The sequence below is a fragment of the Symphalangus syndactylus genome, chromosome 5 (genome assembly GCF_028878055.3).
Source record: "Symphalangus syndactylus isolate Jambi chromosome 5, NHGRI_mSymSyn1-v2.1_pri, whole genome shotgun sequence".
Lineage (NCBI taxonomy): Eukaryota > Metazoa > Chordata > Mammalia > Primates > Hylobatidae > Symphalangus > Symphalangus syndactylus.
The window spans coordinates 49,314,230-49,330,400 of NC_072427.2; the positions used below are offsets into that span (position 1 = coordinate 49,314,230).

The 16,171-nt window shown below is 39.9% G+C and overlaps 1 protein-coding gene across 1 annotated transcript; it reads left to right on the plus strand.

Moving 5' to 3' along the window:
* Positions 1-1,377: 1,377 nt before the first annotated feature.
* MKRN3 (makorin ring finger protein 3) lies at positions 1,378-3,565 on the plus strand. The gene has a single exon (XM_055278404.2). The coding sequence runs from the start codon at positions 1,487-1,489 to the stop codon at positions 3,008-3,010; it is 1,524 nt and encodes a 507-aa protein (XP_055134379.1). The 5' UTR covers positions 1,378-1,486; the 3' UTR covers positions 3,011-3,565.
* Positions 3,566-16,171: the final 12,606 nt, after the last annotated feature.

Below are 16,171 nucleotides of genomic sequence, written 5' to 3' on the forward strand. Positions count from 1 at the left end.
TTTCACCAGAAATTATCTGGCTTCAATAAGCAGTTTAAGGGATTTTACTTAATTTATTTCCCTTATTTAATATTTGGTTTCCTTCATTGCTTTTCTTGCCCTTATTATTTGGTTCATTCTGCTTTCTTTGCTTTTACCTACTTAATTATAATTTAATTTGTTGACTTGGGTGATTATAAATATTCAGATATGTTTCCACTTTACAGATTTAGGCAACAAAATTTCCTCAAAGAAACTTACAGAAAAAAAATCCAATAATATATAAAATGATATATCATGACAGAAGGGCTTCTTATTAGAAACAAATTGGGTAGTTAAATATTTGAAACTCATAGCTGCAAATAATCACATTAAGAGAATAAAGGGAAAAACAAGATTATCTCAAAAAATGTATAAAACTACATAACAGAATTCAGTATGCAGTCATGATACGTACTCTCAGCAAAGTAGGAATACAAAAAAATGATTAATCTACTACATTTATCTGCAAAAATGACAAAACACTCATACATGGAAATTAAAAGCCATTCCTTTGTGGATAATATGGCACAGGATATGTTATGAAACACTGTCCTGCCACAACACAGCACAGATGGGGTTGAAAGAAAGGAAGGGAAACAAAGGGCTGCCATGAATTAAACCAGTAGAGAAAATAAAAGCCTGGGTCATGCAGGGGACAGTGCCTTATTAAGCCAGCATCAGGACTGGTTGAAGTCTGGGGCTTCTAACACAGTGGGAAAATGAGCATAGTAATCACAATAAAGAAAGACATCTGAAAGGTGCTAACTTAGCCTCGGATCAGAAGTGCTCTCTGCTAATGCCTTGCTGGTGAAAAGCGTATCCAATGTAAGCCCTCAGAAATCCCAGAAAACAAAGACCAAAAGAAACGGCGCCTTGTCAACAGAACAGATTGAAAAAAGCTTCCTGCCGCGATCGGGCATTAAAAGAAAAAAACCACAGACATAAGATGGAATGAATCAAGAAAGAATTTATATAATTCATGGATGAAATGTTTCAGAATCTATAGAATTATATTTTTTTTAAGGCAGACAGATACGAAAATACAACGAAGCCGTGCATGACCGAAACCAGAAGAGATTAAAGTAAAACCTCATTCTCCTTAGGAAATGGTGTGAGAAGGGACTTAGGGACTGCCGGAACACAGCGAAGCAGAGGCAGAAGGCAGACAAAAGGGGCTGGGTTGGTCCCCGCCTGTGTGAACGAAAAATATGTCAGATTGGAAAATTGCGGTAAAAACCAGGCAGAGCGCGCACGTTGCCCCCACAGGAAGTGTCCGCCATGCCTCCTGTGCCCGGAAGTAGGTAGGAACACACAGTCACAGGGACCCAAAAGCAGGGGGGAAGGAAAAAGAGATGCACACTTCCCCTAGAGAAGCCTCCGAGCGCGGCCGCCACTCCGGGCCTCAAGCCCATAAAGAAAAAATACCGGAGAGGTTCTGGCACCATTTCGGGGTGCCAAAGCAGCCATGGAAGAGCCTGCAGCTCCCTCAGAAGCCCACGAGGCAGCCGGGGCCCAGGCAGGTGCTGAGGCAGCAAGGGAGGGTGTGTCTGGGCCGGACCTTCCCGTCTGTGAGCCCTCCGGGGAATCTGCTGCTCCAGATTCAGCCCTGCCACATGCGGCAAGGGGCTGGGCCCCCTTCCCTGTCGCTCCAGTCCCTGCCCGCCTCCGCAGAGGAGGCCTGAGGCCTGCCCCAGCCTCAGGAGGAGGAGCCTGGCCCAGTCCGGTGCCGAGCCGAAGCAGCGGCATTTGGACAAAGCAGATCATCTGCAGGTATTATATACATGGGCAGTGCAAGGAGGGGGAGAACTGTCGCTATTCCCACGACCTTTCTGGTCGGAAGATGGCCACTGAGGGCGGCGTTTTGCCACCTGGGGCCTCTGCAGGTGGAGGCCCTAGCACGGCTGCGCACATCGAGCCCCCGACTCAGGAAGTGGCAGAAGCCCCCCCGGCTGCATCCTCCCTTTCATTGCCTGTGATTGGCTTGGCTGCCGAAAGGGGTTTCTTTGAAGCCGAGAGAGACAATGCAGACCGTGGAGCTGCTGGAGGAGCAGGTGTAGAAAGCTGGGCGGATGCCATTGAGTTTGTTCCAGGGCAGCCCTACCGGGGCCGCTGGGTTGCATCTGCCCCCGAGGCTCCTCTACAGAGCTCAGAGACTGAGAGGAAGCAGATGGCTGTGGGCAGGGGGTTGCGGTTTTGCTATTATGCTTACAGGGGAATTTGCTTTCGTGGGGAGAGCTGTATGTACCTCCATGGAGACATATGCGACATGTGTGGGATGCAGACCTTGCACCCCATGGATGCTGCCCAGAGGGAAGAACATATGAGGGCCTGCATTGAAGCACACGAGAAAGATATGGAACTCTCGTTTGCTGTGCAGCGTGGTATGGACAAGGTGTGTGGCATCTGCATGGAGGTTGTCTATGAGAAGGCCAACCCCAATGACCGCCGCTTTGGCATTCTTTCCAATTGCAACCATACCTTCTGTATTAGGTGTATCCGCAGGTGGAGAAGTGCCAGACAGTTTGATAACAGGATCATCAAGTCTTGCCCACATTGCAGGGTCACCTCCGAATTGGTCATTCCCAGTGATTTCTGGGTGGAGGAGGAGGAAGAGAAGCAGAAACTTATTCAGCAATACAAGGAGGCAATGAGCAACAAGGCCTGCAGGTATTTTGCGGAAGGCAGGGGTAACTGCCCATTTGGAGACACATGCTTTTACAAGCATGAATACCCTGAGGGCTGGGGAGATGAGCCTCCTGGGCCAGGTGGTGGGTCATTCAGCGCATACTGGCATCAACTTGTGGAGCCTGTGCGAATGGGAGAGGGCAACATGCTCTATAAAAGCATTAAGAAGGAGCTTGTCGTGCTTCGGCTGGCCAGTCTGTTGTTTAAGCGGTTTCTTTCACTGAGAGATGAGTTACCCCTCTCTGAGGACCAGTGGGACTTGCTTCATTATGAGCTGGAAGAATATTTCAATTTGAATCTGTAGCATCGTGCTGTGGCATGTGGTCTAGTCTGCTGAGGTTCTGTCGTCTGCTATTGCCTGTTTTCCCTGTGTTGACACTCTTTATTGCTTTCAGGGGCTGTTGAGGCAGTGCTTCTGTTTTCTTGTCTATTCTGCATATCTTTCCCCCTAGGATTATGGTGATTATCTGTGTTAAAAAATAAGTCCTTAAAGTTACTGTTTTGGTGAAATTAATATTAATGTCAGTTTATGGCTTTTTTTGTCATCTCTGTTGTCAACAGGATTAACTCAGTTCTAGTGTAGTGTTTACTGAATTTCCACACTTATTTTGAAGACCCTCAAGAGTAAATGTGGCAGAGTGAAAGGAGAAGTTTTAATTGAACTAGTAGCTTTGTGCTATAATAGCCTTAACAAATGGACCCTCGCAGGGCTTTGCAGCTGCTCATCTGTTTGTTTACAGTTTGTTCTTTCCTTCCTTCCCCTTCAAGTGCACTTGTTAAACTGTGATGAAACTTGTGATTTTGTGTTTTACTTGACCAAAACCAAGTGTATATGTTTACATGTTTTTATCCTGTTTAGCTTGACGTGAAATAATTTATATTTGGAAATATATATTTAAGAATGATATATATATAATATATATGTATGAGTTATGTATTTGAAAAAATATATAAAAGAATATACATCACAATATAATATTTATGTTTATGTAATAAAGTAAATACAGAGCTGAAAGCCGAAGGTCAAAGCCTAACAGGATTGGCTGTTGTGTGGATGTGAGTTGTGTGAATAATCTTTCTGTCCCTCGCACAGAAGCCAGTAATTAGCATCTAATGAAAAGGACTGTTCAAGTGGGTCTGGCCAAATGTGACAGATGCAGATCTTAGAGGACTTTCAAAGCACTATATTGGTAATTCTTACAATGGCATTAATAGCGCACTCTATAAATACAGAAATGGTATTCCTATGCAGTTTAACCACCTTCTCATTAATTCTTTGTAACAGTAAATCCTAGGCTCAGAGGCACAGTGCTTTGTATTTGATATACAAAGTCTCTAGACTTTCCCAACAAGGGGCTTTTGACAAAAGATTTCAACATAAAAGTAACAAGATTATAAAAGGGAAAATAGAACAAAAATATTAAAACCAGTGAGAATAAAAGAATGGAAAGATAAAATAATAAACTATAGAAAGCACTAAAAACTAAGTGTAAGAGTAATATAGAAAATTTACATACAAGTAAAACTTAATTAGATTAGATGAAAGCAGTTTAAAGACTGAAAGTCAAAGGCTATAAGACTTCATTACAATCAGAATGAAACATCCTATTTAAAGTACACACAACATAAAAATACAGAAACATTCAAAGTAGTAGGATGGGAAAAAACCAAACAGGTGCTGTGACTCTCTTGATTGTAGACAAAGTTTATAGTAAGGATAAACACTTTGCTGGAGATAAAAAGGAATGATACATAAACATTAAATTGTAATTCACAGGAATATATAACGATTCAAATTTTGTATACATTTAATAACATTGCATCAAATACACAACTGATGAAAATCCTAAATCCAGACTCTTAGTGGACAATTTTAATACACCTTTTTAGTAACCAAACAGGCAAAGAAAAAATGAATGTGAAAGAGAATGATGCCATTTTAATAATTTACCTGTATAACGTATGATCTGCATCAACTGCAAATGCACTTACCTTGGCTGAAGTAGCTGAAAAATATGCTGGAAGTCTGAATCTTGAGCCCCAGGTTATTCACACTGTCCTGACTGTCCAACAAAGATGGCACATTTACAGAGTTTATACCAGGTACTTTGCATGCAAAAGGATGAATTTGTCAGAACTACCTAATGTGGTACTTGCTATAATTTTTCTCATTATCATGATGAGGTAAATAATAGAGAATTTAAAGGTTTTGCCTGTAGAGTTTATGACCCATAGCTGTGAATTAGTGGAACAAAGACTGGAACTCAAGCAGTATTTGTCCAGAGCACTTGCACTTACCATGTTCACTAGGAGCAGGTCGACCAGCTGAATGTAGCTGCTGGAGACGCAAGTACAGCCTTTAAGTATGGATGCTTCAGCCTAGCGGAGCAAAGATGGACATGAATAAGCTCCCACAGAACGTAGGAGCCATGGGGCTTTTATCTATAGGCTGCCAGCTCAGTGATTTTAGTCCACTACTTCAGAGTGTGCCTCAGCCTCCTATAATTTTACATTGCCTCTCCCTTCTTACGTGACTCCTGGTTCTCCTAGTAAGTACCTCAGCCTATTTGCCTGGACCTTTTGCCATATTCCTTTCCTCTTGATTCCTCTTAGCCAAAGAATTCACCAATCAGGACACCCTTGATGCCTATCACTGATTCCAAATAAATTCCAAACATCTGAGGTCCCTGTCCTGCAGTCATGCAGGAGAAAAAGCGATTAGATGAACTAAACAACCAAAGAATGAGACCAGATGGTGCACTCTCAAAGACTGTGCCAACACCAAAGTCTCAAAAAATAGTGGCAAAGCTTTCAGAGAGGGGTTTTTAAGCTGAGCCCAGAAAGCTGTGGAAAGTTTCTCCAAATGTACACTTCCCTTCATTGTGAAATATCGTGTTTTTATTCAAATAGTATCTTGAACCAGATAATCATAAAGTTCAGGATTTATAGTAGGACAATGGTTAGTAGAAAATAAAGTGGCTTGAGAGACAAAGGATAGTTAGAATCCTGACTCTGCTTCTTACCAGCCATTCAGTTTCACAGTCTAAGCAAGTTACTTAAATTTTCTGTACTTCAGTTTCTTCATATGAGAAATGGGTACAGTTCCACTTATTTTTGCAGGATGTTGTGAGGATCAAATGTAGTCTGGACAAAAAGCTTGAAACATGGTTTTTTTTTTTTTTTAGCGATATATATAGATGTGAGATTTGTGCATATTTTTGGACATGAAAAGATGATTGCACAGAAATTAATCACCAAGATTTTCTTTTTGAGAATCTCTGGAACTTGTATTAATGTAATGTTATCATTTAATGATTATTTTGGTAAGCAAGGGGTATATTACACTCACATTCATAATTTCAAAAAGATGAAGTATTTTTTCAGCAAAAATTATTCATTTGAAACTAAATATGTGCTATTCAATTACTTAAAATATAACAAAAGAAATACATATTTTTGGCAGATTTCTAGGTGAGGAAAATAACAAAGGGAAATTTTTAGAATATATGGGATTTCTTGTTCCCTCATCAGTTCATTCAGAAAAATGTCAAATAACAGAAGTATTACTGCCACCAAGTCTGGGTGAAGTGTTACCAAGGGCTTTCCCACGATCTGACCACTCCCCTGCTGCAGTCGGGAACAAAGAAGCCTTTGCCACACAAAGGTCTGCTCTGTGAGTGATTCAGAGTGTGTGCTGGCCCTCGCCCCTGTGAGGACTCAGGGACTCAGCCCTGGGGTCCACAAAAATGGTATCATTTCAGCTACAACTTAAAAAGCCTAAAACAAGTCAGGTTTGCTTAGGTTTCATGTGTCTCGATTTGATGGATATCCACACATGCAAATATACTAAGAGAAATTTACTTAGTAATTCCTCCCCTTTGAAGATATGGAAATCATTTTGTCTCATGGCTCACATGTCACTAAATCAATTCACTGAATTTCACTGACAGGGAAACATTTTCAGTCTGTAGTCTATGTCCATATGCTCTTCTATTTTACAGTTTTCCAAGCGTCATGGAGGCATGGTTTCTGTTGCCACAGCTAATACTAAACTACAACTTCAGTGTGGGATAGAGTTGGGGTAGGGCTGGGAACAGGGATGTATGGGAAATAACCCAGTACTAGTGCAAAGAAGTAAATTAATTTTTGTCATGAAAATATATATCATATTTTCCAATATTAATGGAACAATAACAAAAATAATTGTGAAAGAGTACAGTGAAACTGTCAATTAGATCTAGATATAAAAGTAGTACAGGCAACATTTTCTGAGGTCAATATAAGAAAATAAGCTATAGTGGCTTACACTTGTAATCCCAGCACTTTGGGAGGCCGAGGTGGGCGGATCACGAGGTCAGGAGATCGAAACCATCCTGGCTAACACGGTGAAACCCTGTCTCTACTAAAAATACAAAAAAAAAAAAAAAAAAAAAAAATTAGCCGGGGTTGGTGGCAGGTGCCTGTAGTTCCAGCTATTCAGGAGACGGAGGCAGCAGAATGGCGTGAACCCGGGAGGCAGAGCTTGCAGTGAGCCGAGATGGCGCTACTGCACTCCAGCCTGGGCAATAGAGCGAGACTCAGTCTCAAACAAAAAACAAAGAAAGGAAAATAGGCTACTACCACTTTTAATTGTCTCTCATAAATAATTTGATGTAGGTGTGAATTCAAAATCATTTAGAAGAATATAATATGACAATGACAAATTATACATACCATAATATACAGGATACTTCTGGATCTGTACTCAGAGTATAACTCCTAATTTTAAATACTAACGTATATTGTCTTAAAAACAAAGAGCCTAATTAACTAGGTATTCAAACCTAAATTTTAAAAAGACCACAACATGAACACATGCACACATATACACAAACACATACAAACACAACTAAGGTAAGCAGGAGGAATTAAGAAATATTAAACTAAAAATTTGTTGAACAGAGAATGAAAATGTAAAGGCTGATTTTTTTTTTTTGTAAAAATAATTAGTAAACAGATAAACCACTAACTTAAAAAAATAAAGGATAAAGTGCAGTTAAAATAGGAAATGTTAATCAGAGGTAATTAGAGCTAAAAAGGCACTAAAGAAATGGGAAATAAATCCTTGTTATACCTGAGGGAAATGTACTTGAAAATATGAAACAAAATTTAACTGTTTCAACATAAATATAAATTTCCAAACATCAATCCAGAAGACAAATCTAAAAGAACCTATTACTAACAACAACAAAAAAGAAGTTGTCTAAAATGCACTTACTCCCTACTCCACACAAAAAGAAACAGAAGACATTATCCCTTGAAATTTACTTAAACATTTAAGTAAAATATATTGCAATGCTGTATAAACCATTTCTTAGTCCATTTGAGCTACTGTTAAAAAATATCATAAACTAGGTGGCTTATAAGCAACATAAATTTATTTCTCACAGTTCTGGAGGCTGAGAGGTTTAAGAGCATGGCACCGGCAGCTTGGTGCCTGGTGAGGGTGAGTTCCTGGTTCATAGATGACCATCTTCTTAGTGTCCTCACATAGTGGAAGGCACTACCAACCTCACTGGGACCACTTTAATTGTGCTGTTTTAATGTACAATAAAATGTATTAAAAACTATAAATAATTACATTAATATATTTGTTTTCTTTTTTATGGGTAGTTTGTTTTTCAGTGGAGAAGTGCTTGAAGCAATGTCATATGATAACATTATAGTGAAAGTTTTATGCAAGTTAATCAAGAATACAAGACAATATAAACGATGAGGGAATTACAGTTGTGGGGGCTTAGACACAAAGCTGTGTATACCATTTGAGCTGGCAAATTGGAGCCTCTTTTATTAAGGGTAGTAATCCCACATATGAGGCCTCCACCCTCATGACTCCAACACCTTCCAAAGGTCCCATCTCCTAATACCATTAACTTAGAGATTAGATTTCACCATAGAAATTTTGGAGATACACAGACATTCAGTATACAGAACTGCTATGGTTTGCATATGGTTTATTTAGCCTGCCAAGTCTCGTGTTGAAATTTGATCCACAGTGTTGGAGGTGGGGCCCCATAGGAGGTGTTTGAGTAATGGGAGCAGATCCTTCATGAATGGCTTGCTGCTGTCCTCACAGAAGTGAGTGAATTTTCACTCTGAATTCCCATTAGAACTGGTTGTTGAAAAGAGCCTAGGCTTGGCACAGTGGCTCACGCCTGTAAATCTAACACTTTGGGAGACAGAGGCATAAGGAATGCTTGAGGCCAGGAGTTTGGACAGGCCTGGACAACATAGTGAGACCCCATCTCTACAAAAAAAAATAGAAACAATTAACCAGACATAGTGGTACATGCCTGTAGTCCTAGCTAATCAGGATTTTGAGGAGGGAGGACTGATTGAGCCCAGGAGGTCGCAGCTGCAGCGAGCTATGATTGTACCACTGCATTCCAGCCTGGGCTGCAGTAAGAACCTGTCTCTAAAAAAATAGGAAAAGAGCCTGGCAACTCCTTTGCCTCCTCTTTCGTGATGTGATGTCTTCTCCTCTTCCTCTTTCATCATGAGTGGAAACTTCCCGAGGCCCTCACCAGAAGCAGATATTGGTGCCATGCTTTTTTTTCTTTTTTTTTTTTTTTTTGAGACGGATTTTTGCTCTTGTTGTCCAGGCTGGAGTGCAATGGCACACTCTTGGCTCACTGCAACCGCTGCCTCAGGAGTTCATGCAATTCTCCTGCCTCAGCCTCCCAAGTAACTGGGATTACAGGTGCCCACCACCACGCCCAGCTAATTTTTGTATTTTTAGTAGAGACGGGGTTTCACCATGTTGGTCAGGCTGGTCTCAAACTCCTGACCTCAGGTGATCCACCCGACTGGGCCTCCAAAAGCGCTGAGATTACAGGCATGAGCCACCACACCAGGCTGGTGCCATGATTTTTTTATGGACGCTGGAACCATAAGCCAAATAAGCTTATTTTAAAAATTATATTCAGTTTCATATATTCCTTCACAGAAACAAAAACGGACTAAGACAGAAAATTGGTACTGGGGAGTAGAACGTTGCTATAAAAAATACCTAAACATTTGGAAGCAGCTTTGGAACTGGGTAATGAGCAGAGGCTGGAAGAGTCTAGAGGGCTCAGAAGAAGATAGGAAGGGAAAGCTTGTAACTTTAGGAGGAGACTGGTTGTGACCAAAACGCTGATAGAAATACAGACAGTAAAGGACATGCTGAGGAGGTTTCAGATGGAAATGAGGAACTTACTGGGAACTGAAGCAAAGTTATACCCTAGCAAATAATTTGGCTGCATTGTGTATACACTCTAGCACTTTGTGGAAAGCTGAACTTAAGAGTGACGGCCTAAAGTATCTGGCAGAAGAAATTTCTAAGCAGCAAAGCATTCAAGAAGTGGTGTGTCTGCATCCAACAATCAACAGATTGGGAGCAAAGGAAGGACTTAAAGTTGGAACTTTTGGTTAAAAGGGATACAGAGCATAAAAATTTGGAAACCTCAAGCCTGTCCATGCAAAAGAGAAGGAAAGAGCATTTTTCAGGAGAGGAAATCTGAGGAGGGCAGCTGAACAACCACTTGCTAGAAAGATTAGCACAGATAAAAGAGAGCCGGTTGGTAATAGAACAGTGTGAAAAAAGTCCAAAGGCATTTCAGAATCTTTGAGTTTACTCCTCCCATTACAGGTCCACAGGCCTAGGAGGACAGATGGCTTCTGGGCCAGGCCCAGGGTGCTGCTGCCCTGTGCAATCTTGGGAAGCTGCTTCCCACATCCTGGCTGCTCGGACCACAGCTAAAGCTCAAAGGGCTCAAGCTACTGCTTAGACCACTGCTTCAGAGGGTGCAAGCTGTAATGTTTGGGGCTTCCATGTGGTGCTAAGACTGCAGGCACACAGTGTGAGATTGTCTGAGGCTCTTTGTGAGTTGGAGCCCCCACAAAGTGTCTCCACCAGGCACCTCCTAGTGGAGCTGTGGGAGTAGGGTTGCCGTCCTCCAGACCCCAGAATTCTAGAGTCACCAGCAGCATGCACTCTCAGCATGGAAAAGCCGCAAGCATTGGACTCCAATACATGATAAGAGCCACATGGGCTTCACACATCAAAGCCACGGGGACAGGGCTGCCCAAGGCCTTGGGAGCCCACACTTCATACCGTTGTGCCCAGGATGTGGGACATGGAGTCAAAGGAGAACATTTTGGGGCTTTAAGTTTTTATGTCTGCCCTTCTGAGTTCTAGACTTAATGTGGGGAGTATTACCTCTTTCTTTAGGCTGATTTCTCCCTTTTGGAATGGGAATGTCTAACCAATGCCTGTATCACGTTTGTATCTTGGAAGTAAATATCTTGTTTTTTATTTTACAGGTTCACAGCTGTAAAGAACTTGCCTGGAGTCTCAGATGAGACTTTGGATTTTGGACTTTTGAGTTGGTGCTGGACCAAGTTAAGACTTTGTTGATAGGATGATTTTATCTGGCAATGTGAGAAGAACCTGAGTTTTAGGGGGTTGGGGCAGAATGCCATGGTTTGGATATGGTATCTTTGGCCCCACCGAGTCTCATATTGAAATTTGATAACCAGTGTTGGAGGTGGGGCTTGGTGGGAGGTGTTGGGAATATTGGGGTGCATCCCTCATGAATGGCTTGGTGCCATTCTTGCAGAGATGAGTGAGTTCTTACTCTTGAGTTCTCTAGAGAACTGGTTGTTAAAAGACCTTGGCATTTCCTCCTCTTCTCTCTGGGTTTCTCTCTTGCCATGTGATGCCTACTCCCCTTTCCTTTCTGGCATGGGTGGAAGTTGCCTGAAGTTCTCACCAGAAGCAGGTGTTGGTGCCATGCTTCTTGTACAGTCTCCAGAACCATGAGCCAAAGAGCCTCTATTTTAAATAAATTACCCATCCTCAGGCATTTCTTTACAGCAGCACAAACAGACTGAGAAGCACTATTTCATAAAACAAGATAAAGGTGCACCTGCATAACTTATGAATGGTATATAACATGGTATCAAAATATTGCCAGTTCTAGTTCATTGTGTGCTGCTGTAACAGAATACACATGCTCCTTGACTTATGATGGGGCTATGTTCCAATAAACCCATCATAAGTAGAAAATATCGTAGTTGAAAATGCATTTAATGTCCCTATAAACCCATTATAAAGACAAAAAAAATCATAAGTCAAACCATTGTTAAGTCCAGATGCTCATTGAGTTACATTGGGGTTATGTCCTGATACACCTGTCGTAAAGTTGAGTAACCATAAGTTGAACCATCATAAATTGGGGCCCTTCTGTGCCTGAGACTGTGTAGTTTACAATGAACAGAAGTTTATTGGCTCACTGTTATGGAGACTGGGAAATCTAAGATTGAGGGGCCAATATCTGGTGAAGGCCTTCTTGTTGCACCATCCCATGGCAAAAGGGCAATGAGAGTGAGAGAGAGCAAGAGCCTGAACTCAAAACTTCAAGCCCTTTTATAATTGGTACTAATCCATTCATGAGGGTAGAGCTCTCATTACCTCAGCATTTCCCATTAGGCCTTACCTTCCAACACTGTTATATGGGGATTAAGTTTCCAACACATGCTCTTGGAGGGACACATTCAAACCATAGTACCAACATAGTATAATACAAAAATAACTAGAGATCTATCTCATTTATAAATATTGATGCAAAAAATATGAAATGAAATATTAGAAAATGAAAGAATAGCACTGTTAAAAAATAAGACTTCAGGAATTATAGTGGATATTCCAGGAAAACAAAAGATGGTACAATATGAAAAAATATTTTTTCTTAATATATCAAAGGAAATAATCATATAAGCAACTTCATATATCTCCCAATACAAATAAATTTGTGATCAATTTGCTTTAGTGTATATAATACAGCTATTTAGGGCATAAATATATTTATATATGTATATTACCCAAATCTAAATTTTTGAGAAATGAACACACAAAAACACGTAACTAATGAAAAGAAATAAAAAATATAGGAAGATTAAGATATTAAATATAAAGGCTGAGACTTTGAAAACAATTAATAAAATAGATAAACCACTAAATGAGGAAAATGAAAAAAAATAAAAACAAAATCACATACACACATTCAATAGGAGGAATTCACAACAGATATTCTATTAAACAAACATAAGAAATCATCACTCAACCAGATGAAGATTAATTGCAAAACTGAAATTGATGATTTTCTAGGCATTTATAATTTATCAAACATTGGCTACAAAACATGACAATGTAACCTACTAATTAACATAAAATTAATAAAATGGTTATCACAATTTTAATAGGGATTGTCATAAAACCTTTAAAGAACAAATCATTAAAGTGCTGTGTAACACAATCCAGAAGTTTAAAATGGAAGGGTCACTGACTTGTTTAATTATGAATGACACATAATTTTATATCAGAGTGTAACTAAGGTAGTGAACACACACAAACACACATTCACAAATACATGCAAATTAATGATCAAGTTTATGAATAATTCATGCAAAATTTTAAGAAAATATTAGAATAAAAATATTTCAGCATTGTATTTCTTTAATCAGCCAAAAGTAATCATATAATCATCTCTTTTGATCAGGCAAAAACAATTAGATTTTTCTCTCCTTTCTTCACTGTTAGTCATTATTTTGATGTATCAATCAATGCCATTATATACAAGGCCAAAAAATGAGACATATAAATGATACATCCTTCAAAGAAGGATTTAAATTCCTCTCTCTGAGATGTTGTATGTTGAAAATCTGAAAATTTCTGTAAAACTTTAAAAAATAAAAATCAGTAAAATTCTAGAAAAAAAAATAAATGGATAAGTTTCATATAATATAGAAAATGTGATGAAATGCCTATTTTTGTTATCACAATAATAATTTAAAGTACACAAGAATCATGTACTTTAAATTTAGGAATAAATAAAAACTGGGAATAAATTTAAAAATGTGTTAAGTGCCTTCAGGAAACCATAAATACTTAAACAAATGATAATATATACTATATAATTTGATAGGGAACTTTAACATCACCAATGTGTCAATTTTTTAATGAATTTACCAAATTTCTAATAAAGTACTGCTTAGGGAAAAGTCTTAAACTGTGTCCTTCCTGTACTCTGAATCACAACAATCATCAGCGCAGAAAATGTCAGTGGCTAAATGTGGGGGCATTTCACACACACCAAGCAGCAGACACCAGCTGGGCATCCTCCAATTTAATTCCAAGGCTATCTACCTGGAGATAGTGTCAGATCCCACAGGTGAGGGGCCGGCCCCAAGACTCCCCCAACTCCCTAGACACCAGTCACAAAGTCCAGGCCTCTGGAACTTCTGACCAGTGGGCTTCAGGTTGGCATTCCCACGACCCACTCTTTGGATTTGATTAATTTGCTGGAGCAGCTCACAGAGCTCAGTGAAACACTTATGTTTACTGATTTATTATAAAGGATATTACAAAGGATGCAGATGAAGAGATGCATTTGAGGAAGCTATGGGGGAATGGAGTGGAGCTCCCATGCCCTCCTGGAGTGCTACCCTCCAGGAACCTCCCGGTGTTCAGCTATCCAGAAGCCTTTGAGCCCAGTGCTCTGGGGTTTTTTGGAAGCTTCGTGACATCAGCATTCCTTCCCCCAAGGTATGGGGGGTATGGACCTTTATCAGATGAGGATCTTATGATCCACATCAGAAAGGTTGGGGGAGATTGGAGTCCTCCTGCCTTGAGGTGGGTGAAAGGAGGTCAGGAGAAAGTCAGAGAGATTCTGTTTCCTAAGGCCTGCTCCTGAAGCCTAACACATGCAGTATTTTTTTAAAAAGACTGTAACAAGGGCTATGGGAGTTATGAGCCAGGAACTGTAAATGAAAATGTGTGTGTGTGTGTGTGTGTGTGTGTGTGTATCTCATAACAACACAAGTACAAACTAGTTCTTTATAACCAAACAAAAAACTATTGTGAAAGTTGATATGTTGGGGGGGAAAAAGCCAACAGGACCAGAACGTTTTAGAATTGAAAAGCATCCATTCAATGAACTTTACCAGGTCTACAAACAGTGTCATATTGCCAGCAATATGAAAAGCAGGTAGTAGGACTTGAATTGATAAAAAATATATGCTAAAAAGGTTCATAAATGGACATATGTATTGAGTTGATGATAAAGATAAAAATAACAGGATTATTCAATAAAAGTTGTTGGGTGAATTCAGGAGTCATGTAGAAAACTAACATATGGGCTCCAAATATCATATTTTAACAGCAGTATAAATTCCACTTACATCAAAATTTCAAACAAATACAAAACCAGAAAAGGATTTTCTTTTTATTTTAAAGTCTTGGAGTCAAGAATGTCTTACAATGACATATTCTATAAAACTCTTTAAAAGTTTGACCATAATTGTAGCAATAACTGCATAGGGTCTACTGTGTGCCAGGCTCTGTTCTAAGATGGTTTATCCCATTTAATCCTTCCAACCATCCCAAGAGGTAGTCACTATTAACCCCTTGTAGTAGCTGAGAGCACTGAAGCTGAGGGAGGCTCATAGACATGTCCATGGCACACAGTTAATAGATTTGCCCATCTGACTGCAGGGCGGGACTCACACCAATTGCTCTGCCTTACAAATGTAACCAGTTTTTTGTTTTTTTTTTTTTTTTTTTGAGACGGAGTCTCGCTCTGTCGCCCAGGCTGGAGTGCAGTGGCGCAATCTCGGCTCACTGCAAGCTCCGCCTCCCGGGTTCACGCCATTCTCCTGCCTCAGCCTCTCCGAGTAGCTGGGACTACAGGCGCCCGCCACCACGCCCGGCTAATTTTTTGTATTTTTAGTAGAGACAGGGTTTCACCGTGGTCTCGATCTCCTGACCTCGTGATCCGCCCGCCTCAGCCTCCCAAAGTGCTGGGATTACAAGCGTGAGCCACCGCGCCCAGCCTGTAACCAGTTTAAAATGAGCTAATGAATTCGACATGAGCAACTTCCCCACCCCTAAAAAAGTATCAAACTGTAAAAAAGTCATAAAATGGGTCGAGAATTTATTTCCATAATATATAAAGGCTTCTAATAAAATACTAGTAACTTAAATCAACAAAAAGTATACATCTTGCACAGAAAACAAAATGCATATAGTTTGAAGGAGGGGAAAAGTTGTTAAGCATCACTAATAATACTTATTAAAACTGATGAAGTTTCAGTTTCCTCTCAATTTGTCAAAAACCCAGATGTTTAAAAACACACTCTGTTGGGAGAATAGGCATACATTGCTTGCAGAAGTATAATTGGTACAATTTCCATGGAGGAACATTCAATAAGAATCAAATCATGAATTCACATATGCATACACATTGACCAAACCATTCTATTTTTTAAAAATGTGACTTGCAGATTTATTCTATACATACAAAATCTTTCAGGTACAAGGATGTTAATCTCAGCCTGCTTTATAATGGGTGCAGTGGCTCACATCTGTAATTGCAACACTTTGGTA